At 31.0% G+C, this 20,358-nt stretch overlaps 1 protein-coding gene across 1 annotated transcript in view; it reads right to left on the bottom strand.

Annotated features, from left to right (window-relative positions):
- LOC149374116 (phorbol ester/diacylglycerol-binding protein unc-13-like) overlaps positions 1-20,358 on the bottom strand; it is a 161,715-nt gene that overhangs the window by 62,346 nt on the left and 79,011 nt on the right. The window contains exon 2 of the mRNA XM_089594469.1: positions 1,687-1,810. Within this exon, the coding sequence (XP_089450595.1) occupies positions 1,687-1,810 (124 nt within the window). The remainder of the gene's footprint in view (positions 1-1,686; positions 1,811-20,358) is intronic.

Here is a 20,358-nt window from a genome sequence, read left to right as displayed (position 1 = left end):
CATCTTTGAACTTATAAAAATTTTCAAAAGCCACCAATTGTTTTGCTGTGTATATAGCCTTTTGAAACTTATATTTTAAAACCATGCTTGTTTTCTACCTTTAAAATCATTACAACTATTATTAGTTGATCACTACGTATTATTTATTTTTGATTGCAGTTGACGAGAGTTTTTTTTAATACAAAGTACATGAACGTATAAGACAGATCTTTCTCTTCTTATTATAAACTATTTTAATTACTCATATTTTTCAATTTTTGTTGTACAGTAAAGAGTGACATAAGATTCTGGCATGTTGTTCCAACTAATTGTAGCTTGATTTGCAATTAATATCACCTTTGGTATGTTAAGTTTATTCTTACTCAATTTCTGTATTCTTACTGGATTGTTATCATCTACAAATAGTAAAAATTTTTATGCATAAATTCAATGCATTTTAATATTATTCTAGATATTAAGTAAAAAAGCAAACATACTGCATCATTAGTAATTAAAGGTGTAACCTAGCAGTAAAAGCGAAACATTGAGTTCTCCTAAGTAAGACCATATATTCTTCTATACAATAAAAATTTTATGAAACTTGTAGAAAGTCAATATGACCTAAATAAAAATTGAATAAGAAAACCATTTGATTTTTGCACTTGTAAGGAATGATTCACTGTGTGATATGGCAATTTCTGGGTTGGTTAGTCACAGCCAATCAGTGAAGACTACAAAGGGATTAAAGACAATAGCTATTGTCTGTCTTTCTTTAACATCAAGGCACAGTTACGCTACTTTTTTCTACTCCATGCATCAGATTTTTATGTAGTACTGCAAACACATAAGTGTACGTTTTAAGACGTTACCCTGGTTGTATAAAAATAAACAGATCTGATGGAAACTGAAAGTATGATAGATTACAGTTTTTTTGAGTTTCTCATGTTCTTAATGATGACACTATTATTTTAAAAATAATAATTAGCAAAGTATAATAAGTAGCTTAATACTGGTTACATAAGCCGGTGATAGAAGTAACCTCATAAGACTTGTTAGAAGTAATTTAATGATATTTTTTGTATTTTACAAAAGCATCAGATAATTTAGTACCTCTAACTTGTTAGTCATATTATGATGCTTTTTTTAAAAATAATGATATGAACAATGAAAAAACAACATGTATAAGGTTAACTTAACTACAGTACATCTTTAAAAAATTATAGAGCGAGATACTCGGCCGCAGTTTCGATAATGAGTCAACCCTATGTATACAAGTTATTTTGTTGTTCATTAAACAATAAAATTAGTCATTTAGTAACAAATGAAAATCTTGACAATGAAGTTAACTATTAAAGATAGAAGAATTCAAGTTGACATCTTTTAAAATTGTGAAGAAAGTGAAAATTTGTCTTGCGCACTCATATAATGTCATAAATACAGGTGTTTGGAAAGATTAGGCTGTTCAAATTATATTATTGTTAACTATTTTAGAAAATTTGTATGTAAACAGAAACTACTGCAAAGTAACGAATTAAAAGGTTCTTTACAAATACAAAGCTTAAATAATTAAGAAAGGAGACTGTAATAATCTTCAAAAGTTTTTTCATGTTTATTACCCAAAGAGTGTGAATTTACTTAGTTCTCGTAATTTAATATTAAATTATCAATATTAACTATTAACTATTGCTTGTAGTAAAATACACTCACCCAGTAACAGTTCAAAGCGACAATCAACTAGTAAAGTGTGTCCAGATGGTATTTTTGTACCAATCACTTCACCATTTATCATTTCTAGTTCAGAATCGAGACTCACCCAATAACCTTGACTACTCTGTAAGTTACAAAATGATATTTTAATAGGGATTTAAACATTTTAAAAAAATACATATTAAGAACAACTTAAGTGAAAATAAAATAAATCGAAGATACCTATCACCATCAGTAAGCGTTTTTGTCACTAGCATGAAAAAACTACAACCTCAGCTTAACCTTTTTTTAAAAGTGATTAGCTCATTTAAAGTCAAAGAACTTAGCGAATCATATGTTTAATACAGCTGGCAGAATTTTGAAATTACCTAAGTAACTTACTCTGTGTGGCATGCAACATTTTTTTAGTTTTATAAAAAATTTCATTGAAATTCTTTGTTCATCATTTTCTATTAACAGCAAATGATTATCCATATTATTAAAAAATATCATCAGTTCTGCTACAAGATATCAACAACCAAATCAGGTCTTGGAGAAATCAGACATTACAGATTCATACAGTACTACTTAAGTAGTTAACTTTGTTTGAGTGGTTATTAGGTCACGATTGACTTATTAGTTACTGCTATACTGAATTTTCACTAAAACTTGATGTAAAAAACTATATTAGATATAAAATATAGCAGTTTCTTAAAATGTGTACTGGATGATTTTATTATAACTTCTTTAATCTTCTAATGATGTCACATCTGTTACTTTATTACATATTTATCTTTAACAGAAACTTAAATTCTCTTTTCGAAAAACAATATCAAATCTTCTAATAGCAGTGCTTGATGAAATTTATTATTATAATGTAATTTCCAAAATAAATCAAATTCTTTGGAAGGGCTGGCATGCTGAGCACGCAGTGGGCGAAGTCTACTAGTATATATATATATATATATATATATATATATATATATATATATATATATATATATAAGTGTGTCTGTGTAATATTATGCAGGAGTTAGTAGTATGTCTTTACTTGAGAAAAATTGAGCCAAAAAATGTATTTGTTTAAACAAAAAATCCATCGATACAGAAGTGAAAATATCCTGCAAAAACTTTTTTAACTAAAACAGAAGCAACATCAGTCTTGTAAAAATATGAACAAGAAAAATGAATTAAAACAGAAGCTGCACCAGAAGTGTTAATTTCCGCCATACGAAGGATTGACGTATCGTTAATATACATCGTTTGAATACGAACCCAGATTATTTATTTTGCAATCAAGTACTGTCCTTATACTGCTTTGAAAGTAAAACGTGATGTGGGCTTGCAAATTTGTTCAGCATGGGGTATCATCATTGCTTTTAACTGCACGTTATTTCAATAATCAATGGCTCACAGGTCTCAATAGTTATTTGACGTGCCTTATTATGACATTTATGGATAATAATATTTTTAAGAGGATTGAGAGCGTTGTTAGACAAGCTATTGAATCTGTTTCAAAAGCGAGTTGTGGCTGTAGAAGAAGAAAGAATAAAGATAATAAAGAGTATAGACCTCCTTTTTACTAAAATGTACAAACAGAAATTCCTTTTTTTTATCCTGTCCCTACTCGTCACATATAATGATTTATTCAAAAAATGTCTTGGCTCAATATTGTTGCACTCAAGAGTAATGGCATTCCATATCGTACGAGCTGAGAAATAATGTACTTATTTTCTTTCCGTTATTAGACTTTTAGAATTTCTAAGAAATCATCTGAATATGTGTGAGGGACGTTCAAATACTTTCTATACGAGCAGTAAATGTGACTTTTACCTACGAGATTATATTGCCCTTATCATTCTAAAATCTAAGGAACAAGTTATATTTCCGGCAACAAAGTGAAAATAAATAGAAGCAACTTGAAGACAAAGTACGGTATTGACTTAACGGTGTTTGGCTGACCTCAACCCCATTTTCAGTAGTAACTCACACCTGGGAGGGGATGCCATACTTTTTTACCCCTTATGAAGTGATGAGCTACTAATGACAACAATCACAAGTCTATAGCTTACAACAAATTTTTGTACTGTACCAAAATTGTTATATGCAAGGCAGAATGAGAAAATTCCATTATGCTTCAAAAAAATGTTATAACTTTATAAATTTTTTCCTCGAGAATGGTGAATTTAAATGAAAATATAAGAAGTTTATTTTTCACTTAAAGTTCCATGCAAAATGTACATTAAATTGCTATTTTGTAAATTTAAAACACATATTTCGCAACATTAGATTTACCATTTTTGTGGCTTTTTGACCTCACAATTTATCTTTAAGCTGTAACTTACGATTTTTCAGTGTCAGATATTACAAAAAATTGTAACTTTCTATCTTTGGGTTTATTGTTGGGACTGTTCCTGGTTGTATATCATTACTTAGAAAGTTTTGTTTGAAGAAGGATAAAAAAGGAAAAAAAAAAATTAAAAACCAGGTGTGTGTCTCGAGACTCCTGGCAGAAGTGAACCTTGCAACTCAAGTGTCATTAAGTTTAGTATAACAGAAGCGAAAAAAATTAAATTTTAATAAGTCTTTAAGAATTCAATAATACCATCGTAAGAATTTTATTATTATTACGTATACAAATACATGGGTACGTGAAATACATATACTTATACATACTATTAGTGTTACACGTAATTCGCACATTATAGTACTTACATGTTTGCTATGATATAGGAATTACTACATGTACTACGTAATGGTCATGTGATGCAGAGCAAAACAAAAGTTTTTACTATACTACCCTGAAAAAAGGTAATTACTATTCATGCATTTGATATGACAACATACATGTACAACTAATTATTGTTAAAAGCATTGTCTCCGAGAAATAAAATTCTTTTCTTTTATTTTGACACTTAATCATAAAATTAAAATAACTCACTCCATCTGATTGAGATTAATGATAACAATAGACAAATGTACTTTTTTTTCATGCAGTTTTTTATTCAATTTGTTTTCTATGATTATTTGTAATTCAATATTAAAATATACCCGTGCTTATAACTTATTTCTACTTATCTCAAAGTAAATAATAAAAATACATGCGTTGGTCACGTAACAATTATTCTTATAATATATGAGAATAGAAAATTCATCAATGTATATATAAAATACAATAGATGTAGCTTTGCCTTTGACATATGACTTATTACTTTTTAAATTGTTACAATTATTTGTATGAATCTATGCAACACATATTTTGGCACCTCAGTAAATGCACTTTATTTAGCTTTATTTCGGTATAGTAGCAGTGAGAGGGGATGGCAGTCTATGGCAAACATTAGAGAGGGAAAGAGACGGTGTGGCAGACAGTAAAGTATAGCGCGCTGCGAGAGAGAGGGACGGAGAGGGAGGGAGTGTATAAAAGAGAAGATTAAAGGGAGGGCTTTGGCCGCAGAGTGAGTGGCTACATATTTTCGTAACACATTCCTCCTTACGTGGCTGTTTATGGCCTAACATTAGAAATTTCAATTGAAAAAAAAAATGTCAATTATAACATAATTTTAGACTAAAAATTAAGAATAACGAAGAATAGTATAATATTACCTGAAATTTTTTAAAAATATTTTAATTGTACGTGGTAAAGGCAATTATACAAGGTAGGTATTTTTAAGATTGTTTTCTTTTTAAATTTCTTTAACAGAAATATTCACAAGGTAAAGGTCCAAAAAAAATTTCAATTGAGTGACTTCCACTCACAGCCTCTGCATCGATCAAAAACTCTGAAGAAATTAGGATATTGTTTGCTTACATAGTGCTGTCTATAGCAAAAGTTTAGAGGGTAAAAATTTTTTTCGTCTCCGTTCACATGGAATGACTCATCAATACATATTTCAGATGTTCAAACATTAATGTTATAGAAATATTGCATGAAAAAGAATAAATAGATGATTTTGTAACATAACAAAAACGTCTCTTTAAGTGCACCCTGACAATTTCGTTTCTCTTAGATAGCCCGAGAAATTTTTAATTTTTACTAACTTTAGTTTGCCTTCAAAACATGATAATTAAATGTTTTTTTTGCAGTTCTACTGTCGTAAAATTATTCTATAATACATTCCTAAAGAATGTTAAGGTTTTCTTACCATGCTATAGTTTTTTTACAATTATTATGTGTGATATAGCATTTAATAAGTTACACAAAAGTTATGCTATGACGTCAACTATAAACTTTTTTTTGTTAACCGCGATGATTTTGTTTTGTTACACAAACTCAAAAGAATTCTTATAGTTAATCTATCTTGCTCTTTCTTCAAAATATCTCACTTTTTCTCATTTTCTTAAGGTTCATTTGTTATACCATAATTTGGAATTCAATGCTAAATAATTATAAAATTATATTATGCTATACGTTTTTTCTGATGCTTTCATAAGCAGATACAACTAATAACGTGATGTCAAATTTATAGTGTTACGAAAAGATGACGTAAAAATAAATATAAATGCTATGCTTACATAGGCTGTGCTGCCCCAGGATGAACAGTATACATACACACACATGTGTGTATACATGTGTGCTCGTTCGCGTGCGCGCGCGTGTGTATATATGCATGTGTATCTCACATCAGTGCTCTCGACAGTGGCACCCAAAGAAGCGCGAAGTTCAAATAAACTATATGGAGCAAGACGTGAAAACCCAGATATCACGACAGTATTTCATACACAATAAATTAATAAATAAACCCCAAGCTATTTAACCTAATTACCCACTAAGCCTACTAGTCGCTTTGTCATTAAATAAATTTAATAACACAAACGCCAATCACCACAAAACCCGGGGCGCTTACTAGTCGCTTTGTTATCAGAAAAATTGATTTAATAACACAAGCGCCAATCACCACACAACCCGGGGCGCTAACAGGTCGCTTTGTTATCAAATAAATAAATTTAATAACACAAGCGCACATCCCTAAATAAGCCGGGGCGATTACTGGTCGCTTTATTAATAAATAAATTAATTAAATAACACAAGCGCCAATCCCCACACGACCCGGGGCGCTCACTGGTCAATTTATTAATAAATAAATTAATTTAATACCACAAGCGCAAATCCCCAAACAGGCCAGGGTGATTACTGGTCACTATCGTAATTATTTAAGCTATAAATAACAGTAAAAGCAGTAATGTTTACATGGTAATAGAACTTAATATAAAACAGAATTTAATAACAAAGTGACCAGTAAGCCCCCCGGGTTGTGTGGTGATTGGCGCTTGTGTTATCAAATTTATTTATTTAATAATAAAGTGACCAGTAATCGCCCCGGCTTGTTTAGGGATTTGCGCTTGTAATATTAAATTAATTTATTCATTAATAAAGCGACTAGTAATAGCCCCGGCTTGTTTGCGGATTTGCGCTTGTGCTATTAAATTTATTTATTTAATAACAAAGCGACCAGTGAGCGCCCCGGATTGTGTGGTGATTGGCGCTTGTGTTATTAAACTTATTTATTTGATAACAAAGCGACCAGTAAGCGCCCCGGGTTGTGTGGTGATTGGCGCTTGTGTTATTAAATTTATTTAATGACAAAGCGATTAGTAAGCTCCTCGGATTGTGTTGTGATTGGCGCTTGTGTTATTAAATTTACTCATTTAATATCAAAGCGACCAGTAAGCGCCCTGGGTTGTGTGGTGATTGGCGCTTGTGTTATTAAATTTATTTATTTAATAACAAAGCGACGAGTAAGCCCTCCGGGTTGTGTGGTAATTGGTGCTTGTGTTATCAATTTCATTTATTTAATAATAAAGTGACCAGTAATCGCCCCAGCTTGTTTAGGGATTTGCGCTTGTGTTATTAAATTCATTTATTTGATAACGAAGCGACCTGTCAGCGCCCCGGGTTGTGTGGTTATTGGCGCTTGTGTTATTAAATTAATTTATTTGATAACAAAGCGATCAGTAAGCACCCCGGGTCGTGTGGGGATTAGCGCTTGTGTTATTAAATTTATTTAATGACAAAGCGACTAGTAAGCACCCTGGGTTTTGTGGTGATTGGCGCTTGTGTTCTAAAATTAATTTATTTGATAACAAAGTGACCAGTAAGCACCCCGGGTCGTGTGGGGATTGGCGCTTGTGTTATTAAATTTATTTAATGACAAAGCGACCAGTAAGCACCCTGGGTTGTGTGGTGATTGGCGCTTGTGTTATTAAATTTATTTATTTAATAACAAAGCGACCAGTCAGTGCCCCGTGTTGTGTGGGGATTGGCGCTTGTGTTATTAAATTCATTTAATGACAAAGCGACCAGTTAGCACCCTGGGTTGTGTGGTGATTGGCGCTTGTGTTATTAAATTTATTTATTTAATAACAAAGCGACCAGTTAGTGCCCCGGGTTGTGTGGTGATTAGCGCTTGTGTTATTAAATTTATTTATTAATAACAAAGCGATCAGTAAGCGCCCCGGGTTGTGTGGTGATTGGCGCTTGTGTTATTAAATTTATTTATTTAATAACAAAGCGACCAGTCAGTGCCCCGTGTTGTGTGGGGATTGGCGCTTGTGTTATTAAATTCATTTAATGACAAAGCGACCAGTTAGCACCCTGGGTTGTGTGGTGATTGGCGCTTGTGTTATTAAATTTATTTATTTAATAACAAAGCGACCAGTTAGTGCCCCGGGTTGTGTGGTGATTGGCGCTTGTGTTATTAAATTTATTTATTAATAACAAAGCGATCAGTAAGTGCCCCGGGTTGTGTGGTGATTGGCGCTTGTGTTATTAAATTTATTTATTTAATAATAAAGCGACCAGTTATCGCCCCGGCTTGTTTAGGGATTTGCGCGTGTGTTATTAAATTAATTTATTTGATAACAAAGCGACCAGTAAGCGCCCCGGGTCGTGTGGGGATTGGCGCTTGTGTTATTAAATTCATTCAATGACAAAGCGACCAGTAAGCGCCCCAAGTCGTGTGGGGATTGGGTATTGTGTTATTAAATTAATTTATTTATTAGTAAAGCGACCAGTTATTGCCCGGGCTTGTTTAGGGATTTGCGCTTGTGTTATTAAATTAATTTATTTGATAACAAAGCGACCTGTAAGCGCCCCGAGTTGTGTGGTGATTGGTGCTTGTGTTATTAAATTGATGTATTTGATAACAAAGCGACCAGTAAGCGCCCCGGGTCGTGTGGGGATTGGCGCTTGTGTTATTAAATTGATTTAATGACAAAGCGACTAGTAGGCTTACTTGGTAATTGGGTTAAATAGCTTGGTGTTTATTTATTAATTTATTGTGTATGAAATACTGTCGTGATATCTGGGTTGTCACGTCTTGCTCCATACAGCTGATTTGAACTTCGCGCTTCTTTGGGTGCCACTGTCGAGAGCACTGTCTCACATTCTATAAATCCTAAACCAATTTTAGTCCCCAACACTCTTCTCACTCTTCCCCATTACCCCTAAAAATTTTTAATTGCTTTCTTAGTCCACCTCAGAATAATGTTAGAATTTCAATATTCTTCTCTTGCTCCAACTTAATAAAAAATATCCTATCTTTTCTAGACATCACTTGCTACCCCTTAAGATTTTGTGGTTTTCCTGTAGCCCCCCCCCTGGCTACCCACTATAATCTAATTATATTAGTTTCATCAAAGAAATCTTATTGTATTTGGTTAGTTTTATTTATTTAGTTTTACACTTATTAAATTTCTTTGTTTAATTGGTGACAATACATATAATACTTACATGGACAGAATAAAACATATTAATAAAAAAATTTTAGTAGATACCTCAATCAATATACTGTACAACACATAAGCATCTATCCTTCTGTGTACTATTTACAAAGTGCAGTGATTGTCTCAAGCACAACCAAGCCATTATCAAATTTATTGGAAGAATCTTTTTTAACGAACCTTTGAACTCGCAGTATCGACCTTTTTATAACTTACAGTGGCTTTACCCGATGACTTAGCCAGGTGTTGGCTTTTTTCGAAAAGAAAGCTCCTGGAGATCCAGAAATAACCAGAAAAATCGACAAATTATTTTAAAAATCGTAATAGTAATTTTTAGTTATCCTAAGGACTCATGCCATCGAAAAAAAACCAAAAAAAAGTCCTGATGATTTTCGATGGGTTTCAAGCCAACGACCCCTTGAGTATCTCTAGCTAGAAGACTAGCATGCTAACAGCTAAGTCATTAAAGTTTTTAGAAAAATTATGTTGATATTATAGATAATCAGAACCAAATAAAATAATAACATTTAAAGATATTGAGAAATATGAGACTAGCATTGATTTAGAAAAAATTTTCGAAGATCTATTTGTTAAATTCAAATCAGTTTTTAAAAAGTTTTTAAGAAAATTGTTGGTAGTTATAAGAAATTTCATTTAATTTATGATGCTGGATATTCTTAAAAAACATTTTTGTATCAAACATGAATTCTTCATTTTTTATTGAAAAAAAAAGTTATATCTATTGCTTGGACGGAGACGTCTTTAGTTTTATAAACTTGAGGGACGATAAGTTATGAAAAATTTCAATTACCATTAGATTTAAATAACACTTGCAGTTTTCTTCAAAATATGAAACTCAGAAAAAAAAGTTACTACAAGTAAATGTAATTACTTGAGACAATGCTTTAATGATTCCTAAAAAAACTTTGGAAACAGCAGATAAAACTTTGCAAAACTTATGTAATAATCATTTTTTATTCGGTAAACAATTATTTCTCTAAGTAGGTAATTTTAGACAAATGTTTTTCGTAAGACTTTATCTGGAGAATTACTGAAATATTATTTATTGCTTTTAAAATTTTGTTGTAGAATCTTTTTTTTTATACTCAGAGTTTATAAACAATTTTCAAGCGGCTCATTTGACAGCATTTTTAGGAGACTAAAGAAAAATATTTTATAAAATAATAATTTATTCGTAAGAAAGAATAAACATGCAAGTTTTATATAGCCATGAATATTTTACAAAAAGTATTAGGAGATGGAAAATGTTTCTTTCGATGTTAGTCTTTTTTTCATACAATAAAGATAACTTTCGTATACATGTAAGGCCTAGTATTTTTAATAAATAAGTGTTTAATTGAAATCCTTATAAACACTTTAATAAAAGAAGCAATCAACATCGAAATACAAACAACTTTTTGGATTATCATTTTTTAATAAAGAGGAAATTAGCTTTTCGCACAGAAGTCGAATTGCAAAACTTCGTTGAAATTTATGACATTCTTGTAACAGTCAAATTTGAAAATCCTTATTTCACCCATTGTTTATTGGCAATAACTCAAGTTATTTCAATTAACCACACCTTTTTCCTAGTAATAATGACAGCAGTCAGTGTGGTGTGTTCCAACTTTAAAATTTTAAGATAAAGAAAAAAATGAAAAGAAATGTAAAGCAGAGATTCATATAACTTACGAAAAAAAAGATAAAAGACGATATTAACGTAAACATTTTAAAAAGGAAAAAAAAATTTAATTATTTTACCACTAAGGAAATGTCAACAAAATTAAGTATTAAAAAAAAAATCTGTACAACAAAAATTATGGATCTATATATTAATAAAAAGTAGATAAAAAACACAAATTTACATATGCACGCTATTTTAATAAAATGAATATTGAATGCAAGTTTTGCTAGGCAAAATTTCAGAAAGCAGAAAGAAAAAATGTTTAATTGCTGTAGAGTAAGACCACAAGTTAAAGTAAATGTTACTTTATGACAATGATTTTATGTATTTTATCAAATATTTTAATAAGCTTTCGATCGTCCGCATCATTAAGGGCGAATTTCGTAAGTCAAAGGAAAAAAACTATTTAAAGTTTTAAAAATTTGAGGTCAAGGTTAATGTATAATACATAAATCTATACAATAAAAATTTCTGTTAATCCTTCTTTCAGTTAATTATATATATATATATATATATATATATATATATATATATATATATATATATATATATATATATATATATATATATATATATATATATAATATATATGTATATATATGTATATATATGTATATATATGATGATTTTTCGTCTGTAGATAAACGTTTAAAACTACACTTAATTCTTTTAAAAAACTACATTTATATAATAACTTAAATAATAAAACAACATCTATATGCCAAAAAGTATGGATATTTAAATTAATTTGCAAGTATACTGTGACGTTCCTCTTCACGTCACGATGTTCTTTAAGAACGAATAAAACAAGTAATGTGAAACTTTGCCTGGAAGGGAGAGTTGAGATGACGAGGGAGCACAATTCCTCTACATGCGCGTGATAAAGCGATGTGTGTCGTAGTTTTGAATTATCTATGTACTGAAAAAATACTAGCACACACTGTGTGGATATCCTTCTCCTCGGCCGAATGGAGCACTGAACGATTTGGGAGGATAAAGGATGAGGAACGGGCACTTGTCACTGTGGCTAAGCCATAGATCGAGGAGGCCCGGAATGATATGAGATTCCCGTCCTCGTACTTACGACTTTGGCGTTATTGCAGAACTGGAACAAGCGACGAAAGCTGAAATGATACTTGCATGCAACGATCCCAAATTCAAAGAAACAAGTGAGGTGGGATTTCGTTTAAGTACCAAGGCTTTATTATAGCAAACTTAACAATGCATATCTTTCTATAATGCATAGAAATCACTACATTAAGCAAAACGTAATATTTAAATAAAGGCGTACAGAAGTGAGCGAATAGTAAAGAAAGGAAAAGTAAGCGCTTAAGCGATAACTAATATAAGCTTAAGCCAAAATTATAATATGTTTGGAATAATAACCAACGCGATACATTGAAGCAAATTATAGCAGTGCATTGAAGCTACTCTAAATCAAGCATTGAAGCTAAGTGCCTTGGTGCATTGAAGCGCCACACGAATGTATGGCAGATTCCCCGTTGGCACCAGAATGATCAAGTGTCTCGATCAAGCCAGTACCATCGGAAGAATGCCTGTCATCGTGCGCTCGCCGTGCCTGGATGGTGCTGTCAGATCGCTTGCGGTAGGCGCTGCCGAAGCCCATTTCCTATGTGCCGATTGGTAACTTGCGATGATGGGCCATGCATTGAAGCCCCGCAAGCATTGCGCTGCGCGCGGCGATCTACCTACTCTTCGCCCTACGTGCACCTATTTAAAACACAATTAGTAGCAAGCACAGCGTTAGCTATTAACATAAAATGAGAACAAAAAATATTTCTACCTACAAACACAAGATATAATAAAGACCACCAATCACACATGGCTTCACCCATTATTAAGAATAAATTAATTATTTAATTCAAATACGAGAGACTAGTCCGTCACAATACAAGGTCCTAAAAACTAGAAAATCTTATTTTTACGAGAAAATAAAAAAGCAAATAGTCATTATAAGAAACCTATGACAGCAGAATGTGAAGCATCGGTTGATGCAAAATTGAAAAATATTAAAGACTATGACTTATGCGTAGGTCCTAATAATTTACCAGGTAATACGCCTAGTTTAATGTATTTGAATAAATTATCATAGCATGTATATTCAATGATTTTTTCTGTATGAGTCTTATAAGGAGATGTAAGATAGAATACTTCCAGTAGAAAAAGTTTTGTACAAAAGCAAAAAATCTTGCGTTGCTTGAGTAATACTTATATAGAACATCTTATTGACTAAATGGTAAAGTTTTGAGCTTTATACTTTATGCTGAAAGATAACTAAAAAACTAATTTTCACATGTATTTATTATAATACAAAGCAATAGAATGAACTTTTTCCGTAATAATCCAAAATTTTATGGATTAAATTCTTTAGGTTTAAAAGAACACACGATGCGTATTAAATAACTATAAGTTTTGAAAAGAATAAAGTTGGAAATATTTTAATTTAACCTTCAGCAACCATTGGTGATCCTAGGAACATGTTGAAATTTTAAAAAAGAGATAAAGAGGATGCCCTGTTTCTCATATTATTGTAACATTTCATTCAAACAATATACTATCTACTATTACAGACATAGATAAATATATTCCAGTGGAAATTCCACTTGTTTTACAAATACAAAAATTAGTTATAAACACATGGTTACAAGGCATAAGAAAATTTGTACAAAAAAGTTTTAAAAAAAGTGTAGTAAACAAACTGTTATTACAAAAAATGGGTACGCAGATTGCACAAAAAGTATTAATAAATGTGATATTTATTGATATATATATATGATAAATCACATGTATAGAATAAAAAATAGTCATAAAGAAACTTTAGTTGATAATTCCAATGGTAGTACCATACCACACATTTTTGTTGCCACAATAATGAGTATTGCGCATCCATTCAAGGGAGAAAGTATGTTTTTGATTACATAAGAAAAAAATAAAGCCTTATCTGAAGTAACGGAAACAGATATGAGTCATAAAAAAGATGATACAGGACTTTTGGAGCTACATATTAGAGCATGTAGAGAGTTGCTATTTCAGCCTTATGAAAGCAGCATGGCAATAATAAGAGCTCACTTTTTGTGGACAAAGTCATTCTGTGTTCAACTGGCCAGTCAAAATTAAAAATAAATAAAAACTAGTTCTAGAAGAAAACAATGTGTTGAAAACTATATGAAATTCCAAAACAGCATTAACGGTTTTTTTTTTAGTTTAATAGCATAGATAGTTTCGGAAAAAAAACTAAGCTCATGAATATTTTGAAATATAACTGTTTTAATTCAAAGCTAAGAACTTGGATCAGAAGGAAAAGAGTTGGACGTCATTTAACAATAGAGTGATGAAACGTCGCTTACGGACTAGAAACATTTTTTCAATTAGAAATCGGACAAGTGAAGCTCAGGTTTTTTAAAGCTTAAAAACACTAAGTAACATTAATTATAGTACACTTGAAGATTCTACTTCTGTTTTAGGCCCACTTAAACACAATTCTTAAATATATAAAATATTTAAGGAAGCTTGTAAAGTAATACTGCCATATTAATTGAGACAATACCATGACATGGTTCTTATTATCTGAAGACATTTGTAATAAGACTCTTTGGAAATTATTCCAAAACATTTGTATTAAAGATTGAAGAGACGATACGCAAAGAATGCTTTACTTTATTTTAATGAAATTTTGAGATTTAAAGAAAATCATACAAAAATTATGAATTACCAGAACTAAATTAATCAAGGACATTTTGAGATATTGAAGAAAATTAAACTGTAGTTAATTTAAAAAGGAATTTCAAGAATCTATTTGTTAATCTAAACTGGGATCAAAACAAATTTTTTAATTAAAGTTATTGTAGTGATACAAAATTATATTTTATTGATTGTGCAGGAGGTTGAAAAACATTTTTGTATCGAACTAACATTTTTATTTTTTGTAAATAAAAAGAAGAAATATACCTCCAGTGTTGATGGGAATACCTTTAATTTTATTCCTTAATGAGGTGACAAGTCATAGGATATTTCAATAATCGTTAAATTTAAGTAACAATGAAAGCTCGTTCTTAGAATGCAAAGCTGATAAAAAAAAATTACAATAAGTCAATGTAATTACGAGGCACGAAGTTTCAAAGGTGCTTACAAAAACTTTAGTAAAAATAAACGAAATTGCAAAAGATTTCTGTGATAATGATTTTCCATTTGGTGAAAATTATTCATTTTAGTAGGTGGTTTTTGATGAATACTTCTAGTTATAAAGCATGGATATGAATACGTTTTGTAATTAGTAAAATTATAAAGAACTTGTTCCTATGAAAACACTTTAAAATTTCGTAACTAAGAAATAATACGTGATGTACAGATTTACAGTTTTTATAGTAGTTAGTAGAGACTTAAAACGGAACCAAAAGGCCCTTTGAAATTTCTCAAAGATAGAAAACTAATAGCATTTGCCATTAAATTTATGGGGATGGTACAAATATCCACCTAAACAAAATAATTTGAACAACTCATAACGAAATTTCGTAGATTTAAAATAATAAGATTATAAATTTAATTAAAGGAGCAGAACATTCTTGACTTGGAATGGATTATGCAAAATAAGATTGTGATCGCTCTGGTAAAAATACAAGTATAAATTTTATACGCTGGATGCAAGTGTACTGGTGGCAGCTGATGATGGAACGGTGCGTAATTTCAAGACTTTAGGGGATCCAATAAATTATAAATAGCAAATATCATAAGTTTACAGATTTATCACGACGGCAAACGTGAAAGAAACAATATTTTTAATAGTTTTAAATATCCTAGTTGTCTGTTATTTACAATGTTAAAGCAAAAAGTAACACTGGCATATGAATTATTAAAACAAAAACACCACTAAAGCCAGTAATATAACCTCAAATTGTAGTATCGAAGCAGAACAGACTCATCTCAACCGTAAAGTTACGTGGGTATGACGTTACTGTAAGTGACATCTCCACTAGCTTTATTTTATTCATTACGATTTGTACGATTAAAGGTTACATGCAATATCTTTTTAATTAAAAAGCTGTGAACCATGAGTTTGTCATGATAATAATTATATATACCTTCGATAATTTCAAATATTAAAAAACTCAATCACACGCAATCATTAATGTTATGAGTCCTTAAGAGTCCTGAAATTTTTCACATTTCTCTTACCATGGGCTCTTGGATCACTATTTTTACCCTTTTCAAGGACTTGTACACAGCGAATAATAAAAGCTCTGAATAATATACACGAAAAATGTCCACCACATGTTTTACATTCAAAAGTACATGCTATTGTTATGTTGATGAGAAACTTCAGTATATTTGATGACTTGTACATTGGTGCGTAACTACGTTAAACAAAGGTATTTGAATACAATTTGGAAGCAAAAATAATTACTCGTGAAATATCTGGTGATAATGTTTTTGTACCCAAAATCATCTTAAACACTATTCAGAATTTATCTTTGCAGTTTATTATGTACAGACAACAGTTTCCATTGGTTCCAGCTTTTTCTATGACAACCAATAAATGAGAAGGTCAAATTTCCGATAAATTAAAATCTTACTTCAGAAAAACTTTGTTTTTTTATGGTCAACTGTACATATTGGTATCAAGATGTAAGAATGCTGAAAATATAACCATGAAAACTGATTCGAAAGGTCAATTAAATATTAAAAATAGTGTATAGCAAGAAATTTTTATTTGTCAAAAAATTTATTTTCTTCTTGTCAAAAATTATTCCTTACAACTTTTCCTTTTACTCTAAAAAGTTTAGTTTGAAGTATATGAAAAGCATGTTAGAAATTATACTTTTAATCAGAAAAAACACACAAAAATAACTTATTTTTTCTAACACAATATGTTGAAATTCTTACATGAAGAACAAAAAAAATACTCATACTAAAAAATTTGCATTTACATTTGAGACATTTATCTTACAAGTTTTACAGTGTGGTAAGAACTTAACTTTACAAATATAAAAAATAGGAGAGTCTTTAATGTTGTATTTCAAATTTTATTATTACAGAAATCGTCGAAAATTTTCAAACGCAAGTTTAAAAATAAGAAAAATATTATAGCTTATTTTTCGTGATGAATACTATATAAGTGCTGTTAAGGCTAAGGCCATTGTAAAGAACGTGTAGTTTTTAATGTACAATACTATCGATTCTTATTTTAAATGAATTCTTTGAATCTTATTAACTGAAAAGTTATCATATTTATAATTTTAGATATTGATTAATGAATATCGTCATGATTGTTCTTATACACTTATGTTCATTTTTCTATCACAAAAAAAGCCTTTATAATAGAATTTCTATACCCGAATACTTGAATTTCAAATAAATGTTCTCTTGAACGTACAACAAAATAATGTTATACGAAACAATATGTTTTATGTACATTTCTAGTTTATTACGAGATTACAAGCATTATCAGGAGAAATGGAAAAAATTGAGTATTAAGTTATTAGGCTTATGAGATTAAAACGATATTATAAGGTTCTACGATGAAATTAAGTCGCCAACCCTCCCTTGTTCCTCCTCACTTAAAACTTAAAATTTCTCCGTGAAATTGCTTCAATAAAAAATATCTTACAAAAATAAAATATAGCCCCATTTCAATACACTTTATGGTAGTGGTTAAAATTAAATTATGTATTATAGTATATGACAACATGATGAAAATACTAAGCAATGCCCAGTTAAATTATCGTTTAAGGGATCACTTAATGAAAATGAAATATTTGTATTGATTCTAGGAATTTACGTTGATGTTGATAATCTTTATACTTTTGTCGTAAGTAATGAGATTCTTTATAAGACAGTAAGATAAGTAATGCATTAACTTGGCGTAAAAAATATTCTGAAGAAAGTAATATGAAGAAGACAATAAGAGAAAAATATTGTATTTTATTCTGTGTAAAAAGCAATTTTATTTGTATACGAGTTATCTGGGACTGTTTAAAAGAAATATTTCTTAATGTTTTAAAATTAAAATTTTTGCCCGTACTATTATTTAGTGGTTAAACTTTTTTTTTTTTATTATTTTGAATAAATGAATATTGTTAAAATCCTTTCATCATGAAAGTAATATTAAAATTTTGGAATCTAAAATTTATTAATGCTTTATCCTAAATAACTACATCTATCTTAAGTATTTTTCTATAAGACTAATATTGTAAAAAAAACTTAATAATAATTAAAAAGCCATAACTAATAGTAATTGAAATTTTTTATGACTTGTCATTCTTTCGGGTAATCAGATTAAAGCTTTTTCAGTCCAAGCCCTAGAAATAACTTTGTTTTTATTCACAATGTAGGTAAACTATGCGGGTCTGATCACAATTCCCCACCCTCTCTTGCTTGTACTCGTACCGCGCAAATATGAACACTGGCTGTGCCCGTAGCACTCAAGGCTGCCGTATCTGTATCGTATTTGCCCGTGTGCTTATCCTGTTTTTGTGCTCGTAGTGCCCATGGCTGCCGTATCCGTTCATGTGCTCGTCTCGCTCTTCTGCCCATTGCTGCTGGATTAGTCCCTGTCCCGCTCGTTTGCTCACCGGCACCACCGTGTAATGCCCCCATGCTCGTTTAAAACACACGCTGCTAGTATACCCCATTAAAACTATCAAGCACTGTGCTAGCTCCCAAAAGCTAGTACAGTCGTGGGCCAGTTCCTGCGTGGGTACAAGCTCACCCCATCTCTGCCACCTATGGTTGTAGAGCACTACTTCTGACCACCACTACTTAACCATACTCCCACTTCACCACTTCTCAATAAAAAGCAGTCGTAAGAGAGGTAGGGGGCTCAGTCAGTGCTCAGAGGCGTAAACAGACATGTCTATGCTCAGCAGAGTCTAGCAACTGGCTAAGTTTTTCATCTTCTACTTACTTTGTTTTTTTTTATCCTTACTTCTCACTCTTACTATACTTTGTATAGCCGTATGGATCCGAGGCTAACCCCCCACCCATTCAGGTAGTGGGCCACCCTCCAACTTGTAGGTACAAGGCCACCTGAGTAGGGCTACTTCTGACCTGCAAGCACTTATATCTTAATCCGAACCATTGAAATGAGAGTGTATGTTTTAAAATGTATTTTTTTTTTAATTTTAAATGAGCTCGCATTTTGAAATTGTTTTTAGTCAATTATAATATACATACAAGAATAAATTATCAAATAAAAATATTCTTACCCTTACTTGGATTGGTAATCTTATAAAATATTTCACGTTGATTTAGCAGCACAATTGATACTAGCCCTAACCAAACGCCCTTATCCATGAGGTAAAACCATGGAATCTTACCTCTCCTGAAGAAGTGTAGCCAAATATTTTAGATTGTCTTTTGACTTCTAGATGGCGTTTGTAAAGTAAGAAAATTTTAAATAAAATAATTAAAAAGAAATGTTTACACCCATTCCATGGACTCAGGCAAACGTAGAAGAAACTTTTTGTACAGTCTCACGTTATGATGTGCACAGTTTGCCTTGTATGCCCTATTTTAATGAGAACAAACAGTAGCCAGTTTATTTTTATTGGTCTAAAGAGAGCCCAAATCTGTAACATCGTGCACTTTGAGTTTGAATTTCTCCAACCATTGTTTCTTCAATGATCCATGTACTTTTCTTGCATTGTGTAAGAATTATTGTTGCTGTAGTATTGTACGGAAAATTTTCTGATTTCCATGGTATACCGTAAAAACAGCGTTCTAACAATAAGCTTTCTTTTTTGTATTTGTCTAAGAGTTGTTGCCATAAAAATATCTCTTTGAAGAGAAATACTATATTCTCACTATCAAAATAGAGCAGTAATATAGCTAATTTTTTCAGAACTAGATCTTCAACAGGCTGTTTAAATCCTTGCATATCTGTAATCCATTAATTGCTTATAACCTTATCACTATCTCATTTTTGGATGTTTGCTCCTTAATGGATCACTTTTTTTATTACTTTTTTCGGTTTTTTTTTTTCTGCTGTTCAGTCCACTTGACATACCTATTAGTGAACTTGTCACACTATTTGTATTTTCTGTCGTATTCTTTCTTCTCTGCATTTGGACCTCATCTCATAACGGTTGATAGATAAATGATGTTAGCAGAGTTATGCATCAGCCTTTATAGCTGTATCCCCACCACCATAATATTTTATCCGTTACTTACAATCGCTTTTAACCTTTACGTTGAGGAAATGATGATGTATTTGCTGAAAACTTTTCTGTTAAATTCGTCAACTAAGATTATTTTCCATTCTTGGTAGGAAG

The sequence above is a fragment of the Copidosoma floridanum genome, unplaced genomic scaffold (assembly GCF_036245765.1).
Source record: "Copidosoma floridanum isolate Cflo_tuat_1 unplaced genomic scaffold, Cflo_Japanese_pri ptg000021l, whole genome shotgun sequence".
NCBI lineage: Eukaryota > Metazoa > Arthropoda > Insecta > Hymenoptera > Encyrtidae > Copidosoma > Copidosoma floridanum.
Note: the sequence above shows the minus strand (reverse complement) of the source record. Positions and strands in the feature narration are given on the sequence as shown.